Genomic DNA, 9,503 nt, shown 5'->3' with positions numbered 1-9,503 from the left:
CTTTAACGTTATATAATATTAACAAAAAAAATGACATTTTTTTCCAAATAAAATACAACAAGAATATAATTCGAACGAAACGAGCCCAGTCTTTTTAAAGCAAAAGAAGGCGTTTATAATTTTACCTATCAGAGCTCACAATTGTTTTTAATCAAAGTTTAGGCTACCAAAATCGATATAACGCATCTTTAAATGCAAATATTTGCACAAAATATTATATCAACGAAAGTATAAAAATAGCAAGTAAAATAACCCCACCTATTGGTAGCATTTTTATTTGTTATTCTACATTTATTTAACCACTGTCGTCACCATGTATCTGGAGGTTTAGAATTTGATTTTTTTGTATTTACATGAATAAGGCAGGAGCGGCTCGTAGATATTGTACTGAAAGAACACCGCAGGCTGCAATCGATACGGTACCGTTTTTTATGCTGCGTAAATCATACACAAATTATAAAATAATAGCAAATTACGGAAAGCTTTTCGGAAATAATCAAGCACATTCTATTGTAGTATAAATAAATAAGCATTTACTATCGGAAGGAGAACAGTCTATTAAAGACAAGTGATATAAATAGTGAGAAAACGAGAAATTCAAGCACTGGCATAATTTCATATCACAACTGATATAAATACCCACCGAGATAAATAAGTTCTACCGTATTTTCATACAATAGAGGTGAATATAGATGTTATTCGTTGTATTCTGAAAATTAGCTTATCAGCAAATATATTTATATACTCAAACACACCTATGTGGGTAAATACCAATAAAGCATTCACATATATTCACGCATATATGTAGATGATTTTATGCCTTCAAGTTAAATATGAATGAAATTCCTTTTGAACGGTTAGGTACGTGTTGACAGTATGTACACTTAGGCGGTATATGTATAGGTAAATAATACACATATACGTATGTAAGGAATTCTTAAAGCTTGACCTTCGAAGAAATAAAAAAGCTACGACATTGACCTTTCATTGATGACTTTTCTTAAAAACAGATTTATATATTTGTTCTGCAAAATGATTCTTTCAGTTCTTTAGTAACCATGTGAGAGGCGCTGGGTTCATTTAAAAACATAAAAACGCGGTCCACGATTACGAATTGACAAAAAGTTTTAATTTCTGGAAATCCAAACGGAAATGCCTCGAAGATAAACCCAAAAAGCTCAAACAGAATAAATTTAAGCGGTGAAATTGTTGCCTCTCTCACAATGAAGCAGGTACAAGCAATGCACTTACTTACCCCTATGATATGAAATAAAATTTGAGGAAAAACAGAAGCAAATTTTCTATTTTTGTATTTCAAATTATCATACATCTTAATATATATAAATTACGAAAGTCATAGCCTCGTAGCAGGTGTTGACAGATATGGGGTAAAGGGGAACCGTTAGCCTTATACGCGGACATTTAAAGCCATTTNGCCTATTTTGAAGCAAAGGACAAATCGTACTACAAAAATGGTATCGAAAAGTTGGAGGATCGCTATAATCAGTGTATCACCCTTGAAGGGAATTATGTTGAATAAAATGTGTTTTACTATTTTAGGCCGGGGACTTTTCAATTGACCTGTTATTTGTAAGAAACCTATTTATCGAAAGCATCGAACCAAATTCGCTACCAATTTATTTGAAAACATTCTAGTAGAACGGATGTTCAGGATAATTTTTTGTCTCACGACTACACAAACCTAAACAGTCAATCGGTAGTGTCTATTTAGGTGAAATAGTTACACAGCCTCTTCGCCTATTTTGATGAATAGTATCAAAATTTATTTCACTCACAAAATAAATATAATTTTTGTTATGCCTAATTAGATAGATTTCTTTTATTTTCGAATACATGAAATTTCGTGTAAACAAATGTATACACTAGCGGCGAATTGAAAGAGCCGAACGTAGGGATATTCCATTAGAAACAATATAGTCAAACGGTGGCAACATCCTTTGACAAATTCGATATGGTTTAGGATAATTAGTACTAAAGCCTTTGGTCGTTTTTTTGTATAAATAATAAAGTAATATAAGTAGTCCTTCCCCTTCAAATCCCAAACCAGTAAATTTTTATACCAGCTTTAACGTTTCCGTCTTCGTTCGTAAATAATAATTTCATTGTAATAAAGGGTAACGGTAGTAGAAAATCAGTCATGAAGGTCGCCATGTTTTTTTACAAATGGCATCTATGTAAAAAAGTATGGTGGTGCCCATGTCCGATGTTCTCCTACCGTTCCCCTTCAGTAGTTTATAACAATGTAATATGACAAAAACGTTAGCCACAGCAACGCGTGACCGGGTCAGCTAGTATACTTAATAAATAATTACAGGTTAAATGTTGAAAAGCTACCCTTACAGACAAACGTTTTCGTTACACTTTTCAAATATTTAAAAAGGAAATGGTTTTCCACGCTAACAATAATAAGATTAAGTTGGAATCTTTGAGACATATGTATGGCGCTATGATTTTTTTTTTAATTTTTTAATAAGTCTGCCACCTGAGGAGCAGCATAGCGGGAAAAATTCCTTCTTAGACCACATGTTAAAGTAGTAAAAAGAAGGTAAGCAAATACTTTTCCGAAGTTTACAATTTAATGGTGCTTACCCTGGGGTGAACTTGTGAGAATTTGAGTGAAGTTATCGCTTAAGGGTAAACAAACCAGCGTGTTTAATTACACAACTTTTTGTAGATAAACTTTAGAAACGCTTCCAATTGCATGTATGCATGAGAACAAGTTAGTAAGAAAATCTGTTAATGATTCCAAAGCCGACAAACAAAACTCGTGTAATATAATGTATAAACACACATATAAATTAAATGAAAAATGCTTTGCCTTCTTGTTTAAAAACCAACCTCAGAAGTGCACGTAATTACACCCCTGAAGAGATGAAAGCTCAAGTAAGTCTACAGCTTCATTTAAATATTTATTAATCAATTAATTATTATTATAATCCCAAAATTTAACAACTATTTATGTTTATGTTTTTTGCGACAACTTATCTTAAGATTTTATAATACTGTGTTGTATAACTCTAACTGCTGATCGGCTTTGCGTGATTTAAACTTAGCGCATAGAGGAAATTTATTTTTCACATTCTCGGAGCACAATTCGAAATAGATGCAGAATACTATGGCAGCACTTGTCAGTACCGATCCCACAATTAGCAAAGACCATTTGGCTATTGTTATTAAATTCAAACGGTGCACATGCTTATCTATCGAATCCTTAAAATCATCGAGTAGATGGTACGACTAAAAGAATAAACAAAATAGTAAATGTACCCGAAGAAAAGCACTTTTGAGTATTGTTAATTAAATAACTCTAAGAAATTTTAATTTCGTTATTTTTGAAAACAATTTTAGTCAATTTCTTTTACAGACATCACAATTGAATTTTATGTAATTCCCACCGTTTCTATCCATCCTAAAGGAATCACACAATCGGAAACGTTCTCTAAATAGAAAAAATCCTTTATTTGCTTCACTCTTTGATTAAACTGTATTCTAACAGTTGCATTCATAGTTACCCCAGACACCTAAAATAATTTGATACAGACTAATGAATTTATATTGCCCGCGGTATTGTTGCTCTTATTAAATATTTACGTACTTACCGTTTCAATATTAATAAAAGAAGAATGTAAATTAGATTCAGGTTTTAAACCTTCGACTGGATTTAAAAGATTTTTATCGGCGAGGTAGAAATGTGGTAGCGACAGCCACATAGACGTTCTAATACATTGTCTAATTTCCATGATTCCATAGGGGGGACATGCAGCTTTTAGTGAATTATTATTTACACTTTCATCGGCGCAATAACAGTCGGTGTTATCAAATGAAAAACTTTTGTTGTTCAACAAAAACTGCTGAATCGTATCGGAAATTTTGTTTTCTTGAACAAAATGTAGTGGTCTGAAAAATAGGGGACAGGTTATCTTAATGTTATTATCAAGACAATTTTGTTGAAATATTTAGTATAAAAAGATTTGATTTACTTGAGCCTTATTTGATAAAAATTCGTGTAAATAAATTGAAAAACACTAATTTCACTAATTTTTTTTTGTATTGTTACAAAAATAAAAACCATAACAATTGTATTGTCAAATTTTGGCTTCATTGGGTGGTAAGCTACCTTCAAGCCAGTAATGGTGGAGGGCGTGCAGTCCTTCCGGACAACGCCGCAAGGTAGGGTGGAAGGCCCTTTTCAGCCTCCTTTCAGGAATCGTGGGAATAGGTGGGTAGTGATTCAGGTGAGAAAGATGAGACGCACGAAATGAAGACAGAAGAGAATGAAAGATTATCTGTGAAATATTACTACTCCAACATTTGCCTAAGTGATCCAAGCAAACCACAGAAAAACTTGGATCAAGGCAGACGGACCCGGAATCGAACCGGCGTTCTCCCGAATGCTAAGCAATGGTCTAAACCTGTAGGTCATGCCGCTCGGTCCATGTAAACCAAATACAGTCTAGTAAAGTTTCTTTAGAAGACCTATGTAAAGACCAATGATAGGGTAAGTAAAAAATTGAGTACACTTTTCACATTTTGGGTGATCCTAAACATGATGTTACCAATTTCTATTTGTAGATCATCATCATCCACGAATATTTTTTCGTTCTAATAAGGTAATAAGTGCAAGAATAAGACGGCTGTGTCATTCTCGTAAGAGAATTCTGGAAAATACTCGGTTTCTCTTCGTTTCAACTCATTCATTACTTCAGCCAATTGATAAAAGCGGTAGTTACTCTAATAAAATCATTGATATTGACAATCGAAAAATTCTTTATAGTTTCGAATTAAACCCACTCGTTTTCGTTTTTGCCAGTGTAACAATAGCAATAACTCGATCCATTTAGTTCGTATAGATTTGTTATTACCCTTAGACCCTTAGATAAAACTAAATGTGAACAAAACTAATACGTACGTATACATGTACATATCTTTATTAATCGAAATCGTACGGTATTGTTCTGTCTAATTAGTTACAGAGTTTGTGAGGGCATAATTTTATAGCATAACGTGAGACTCTGACTTTACAAACTTTAAATTCAACTCCTTAATTTTTAGTGTTTTCAGGTAGTTATATCCTTAACTGAAAACCAAAACGTTACACAAAAACATTGTTATAATTTTTTGACCACCAGCCTGGCGGAAAAAATTACAAAAATGATTTCGCGAATATGAACGTCACGGTTGGCTCGAGCTTAGGACAATCTAGAAGTCCAACACTGTTTTCAGGATCTAGGGTCGTATATCGTTAATAATGAGGAGAACGTTGGTTTCTAAGTTGTCCATCATATATGGTCTATTGGCATAGACCAGCGACTTCGCATATTCCCACAGTGGTGTCAGGCCGCGAGATTGTAGAGGCAAATTTACTGGTCCATTACGTTAGATTATGCGTTTGTGGAGTACTTTTTGCAATAACTCTTTTACATTAATGTCATTTGGTTGGGGAACGAGCAACTGACTATTCTTGCCGGCATCATTTCTAAAGAAATATGGATCAATGATTCCACCAGCCCATAAAGCACACCATACGGTAACCTCTGTGGGTGTAAAGATGTGTTAAAAAGGCTCCAAACAGTTACAGATGTTTCAGGATTGAGGTAATATAAAGTGAAGAAGTTTTCGGACTCATGACTCTATGATAATGCCGATAATGATTTTTCCAGCTTATTATTGTATGGAAATCAAAAGTTTCTTAGTATTTTGTAGATACTTGTCTCATTTACGTTGAGAAACCTTGCTCGTTCTCCTTATAAGTTATAATTCTTCGCCTGAATCCTTAATAATGTAACTGAATAAATAAATACTAATAAAGAAGCAAGTATATTATGTTTTTCTTTTTAATAATTGTCCTGTGAATGAGACCTTCGTCGGATCTAATGACTGGCATACGAGAATTAATTGTAAAAGGTTTCGTTTTTACGTTTTTAAAGATCAATAAAGATTATTTTTCTATTTAAAGCATGCGCATGAGCCTGTAATTGGTAAGTATAAACCAGTCTTTAAATAAAAAACGAATATGCAATGCAACTAAAAGTGGTGATATAATTAGAGACAGCTGTAACTACCACCTCTCGATAAACAATTTTTTCTCTAGATGCTTAAGAAGACATTCAGTGGCTACGAAGCAAGTTTATTAATAAGTAGACGGTTGAAATACCAAAGCTCAGAGGGTTTTCTGTAGTATCCTTCCAACTGCAACGGTAAACCGCTTAAGTCAAATTGTTTATTAGTATCACTTATCAATTAATTTATGTAATAACTACTGAGTCAGTTAGGACGGAAGGAGTAGTAAGGATACAAAGCACAGGATAACGCAGAGTCGAGTCGCTTTCAATAAAAAGAAGTCACTTCTATGCTCGCGAACGGTTAATTTAGAAATTCGAAAAAGATTGTTAAAGGTGGGCGGTGGTCGAAGCAGAAAAAGAACCGTTCGGAATGTGCTGTTACATGCGAATGATGAGGATACCGTGAATAGAGAAGGTTGAAAATGAAGAGATATTAGAAAGAATAGGAAAACAGAGGACTCTATGGAAGTCAATAAGAAATAGGCGAGATAAGTTGGTAGGAGGACACCTTCTCAGGCATGGAGGTCTAGTCGGAGACATATTAGAGGGAGAAACGGAAGTTAAGAGGTGTAGAGGTAGACCTAGATTAAATTACTGTTCGCAAATAATTAACCCCCTTATGATGATGAATAACTACTGACCTGCAAATTTCTGGTATATAAATATCAACATGGTCTTGTATGTTAGTTAAGGGTGAAAAAAAGAAACCATCAGAACCCTTTACTACATCACATTCGCCCTTCCATATGTCAAGGGTATTTTTGTGGTTTATTGTCTTCAACTGGCCCCTATTCAGTAAATTATTTACTCCACGATACATTTCGAAGGGGCCCGCTTCACTTTCGTTTACCTAATAATAATTACAACAAATAATTGTTTTTTATTAGGTAATTATTTTTTTTTAAGTTATACTTCTTTAAGCGAGTTAATTAAAGTAAATTTTGAGCATACATACATGACGATTTTACTTACAAACAATGAAACTACAAAGTTTTTACTATTATTAGGAGCGTGTCTTAAATTTCCTAACGAATCGGGCTCAATATGGCGACAAACAGAATCTAAAATTCGCAAAATGTTATTGTTTGTATCTATTTTGTAAACTTCTTAACAACTTACCAGCTACTTCGCTTTCACAATTAATTACAATGCCATCAAAAAAGACTTCTCTGACAGATTTTTGTAAAAATGCATCCTTCATGCCAGGAAAAAGATAAGGAAAAACTTGCGTCAGTATAGACAATAAATCGGGAAAAATTAGATACAATTCCATAGCTGATGACTAAAATTTTCACTCGTTTTAAAATCAACAATCTGATTCCTCAAATTAATTTTACTTAAATATAAAATAAATAAACAACGAATTAAAGAAAGGGATTAAGTTCTGGATTTTTTAACCTTTCAAAATTCTAAAAATCCCACGAACTCTTTTTGAATAGATTATAAGAAACGAAAAGGAAGGAATTTAAAAACAATTTTTAATAGGAATAGTTGAACTCTGGATAATTAGACATAACAGGCTGATCATGGATCCCTGACATTTACGATATGGACCGAAGGTTAAGAAACCTCATGCTAAATAAACTTTTATCTACTCATTCACCAAATCAATTCTTTGAGTTTGGCATTTACTAGTACCAGAAGTTCCGTATTGAAAATAGTAAAGATGTCTGCTTCTTCCAAGTTTCCTGATTCAGTTTTGTTAAAGTAATAAGTTTTCCTTTCGTAATAAATAACACTGTCTGTCAACGGTTTTTCTTCGACTTTGATATGATCTCTGACGAGACTAAAAATCAATTCGAATTAATGTATAACAAAAAAAAAGAAAAGTAATCAATAAATTGTTTATTTAGCCATTGCTTTAGGACAGTGTATTAATAATACTTACTCGTATACGTAAGGACCAATTTCTTTAAGAACTGGCTTTCTACCATCCTTCACTTCACTGGGATTGGTTATATTGAACACGTAAATTTTAAATTTAAAATTGTGAGACTTTGTACTCCACATGTTAAAGGAATGAGACCCTTTTGTAATGAATGCCTCCTAGTACAGTCAATTTGTTTAAATAAATTAACACAATTTGTAAACTCTTCACTTCTTATGACAATCATTGTTATACCTAAGAATCGATGGAATTTCGAAAATGCTCAAATTAGAGGCATATTAGAGGTCAAATGTTATGTCAAATAATCCTAATTAACCTAATCTAACCTAACCATAACCCAACCTTCAAAGGGTGCATAAACTTGAAAAATGAAACCTTAAAAAGCGATTTATTCATTTTGTTCACATTGCTGTGTTGTGCAGCTTGAAAGGCGTAGCAATTTGAACAAGTTTAGAAGATGAACTATTTATGTATGACTGGTCATTCCACAGTAAGCCAGCATTACAATTTCTTATTTTATTTACCGTTAAAAATTTAATTTTGGACTACTTTATAAATTATACATCATATTAAATTCAAAATAAAATTTATGGTTACTTTCTGACAAGTTAGAATTAATTGTTTTTTATTTTCAAGGCATTTGTAGTGCTCTCTGATTCCAGTATTAAAAGATCTACCTGCTTGACCAATGTAGCATTTGATATTAGTTATTAACTTATTTCAGTTTATGTTTATTTTCAATGTTATGACATACCTGTGCAATTAAACGGTGTACATATTCCGGTATGGCAAACCAACTAATATGGAATGTAACAAAGAATAAAATTGCACCTGAAACAGCAGCCAAATATGGCACATGAGGATTTACTTTCATGTTTTCGGAATTTTGAACTGATGTTTGACATGAAAAAAAGTGTGCAAAATAACGAAATCATGCCTTATCACGTCAAGTTTGCGTAACAATACTATTAATAGTAAATATGTGCGGTGTTCACATTGTACCGATAACAATAAAGAAAAATAAACTGAAAACTTAAGAACAATCATAATTAACTGTGTAATTAAGTGCATATTCTTACCGCCTAGTACGATAATCAAATAATATGCTAGCAATTAATAAGAGCAGCTTAGTGACTTGTTAAAGGATAGCAAAATGTCATAATGTCATAATACAAGAAGATTAGCCATCCATTTTGAGATATAAAGATACGAATGAAGGCGAAAAGTACGTCCCAACTAAGTTTTCTTGACGTCATCAAACAACGAAATTAGGAAACGTATTAATAATAAATTAAATTAAAAAATTGAAATTGAATTGGTAATATAATTAGTCAAGGCGAAAAATAATTCTCTTTAATAAAGGTCAGACTTATTTTAAAAAATGATTAGATATAGTAGCTTTTATGAAAACATTTGAGAAGTTAGTCACTTTTAAATAAAACAAAACTGTTTAAAATCGAATGATTAAGGATCAAATTCACAACAAATAAGTAACATTTACAAAACCCTATTCGCTTTTCATAAAGTTAATT

At 32.6% G+C, this 9,503-nt stretch overlaps 1 protein-coding gene across 1 annotated transcript; it reads right to left on the bottom strand.

Annotated features, from left to right (window-relative positions):
* Positions 1 to 2,941: 2,941 nt before the first annotated feature.
* LOC108741446 (sensory neuron membrane protein 1-like) lies at positions 2,942 to 9,051 on the bottom strand. The gene is made up of 9 exons (XM_018476261.2): positions 8,726 to 9,051; positions 7,972 to 8,129; positions 7,722 to 7,869; positions 7,203 to 7,365; positions 7,056 to 7,144; positions 6,725 to 6,933; positions 3,621 to 3,918; positions 3,417 to 3,542; positions 2,942 to 3,258 (listed from the first exon to the last, which is right to left on the bottom strand). The coding sequence occupies exons 1-9, from the start codon at positions 8,843 to 8,845 to the stop codon at positions 3,016 to 3,018; spliced, it is 1,554 nt and encodes a 517-aa protein (XP_018331763.1). The 5' UTR covers positions 8,846 to 9,051; the 3' UTR covers positions 2,942 to 3,015.
* Positions 9,052 to 9,503: the final 452 nt, after the last annotated feature.

This window comes from Agrilus planipennis, unplaced genomic scaffold, assembly GCF_000699045.2.
Source record: "Agrilus planipennis isolate EAB-ADULT unplaced genomic scaffold, Apla_2.0 scaffold275, whole genome shotgun sequence".
In the NCBI taxonomy this organism is placed as follows: Eukaryota; Metazoa; Arthropoda; class Insecta; order Coleoptera; family Buprestidae; genus Agrilus; species Agrilus planipennis.
This window is presented reverse-complemented; position numbering and strand designations above follow the sequence as displayed.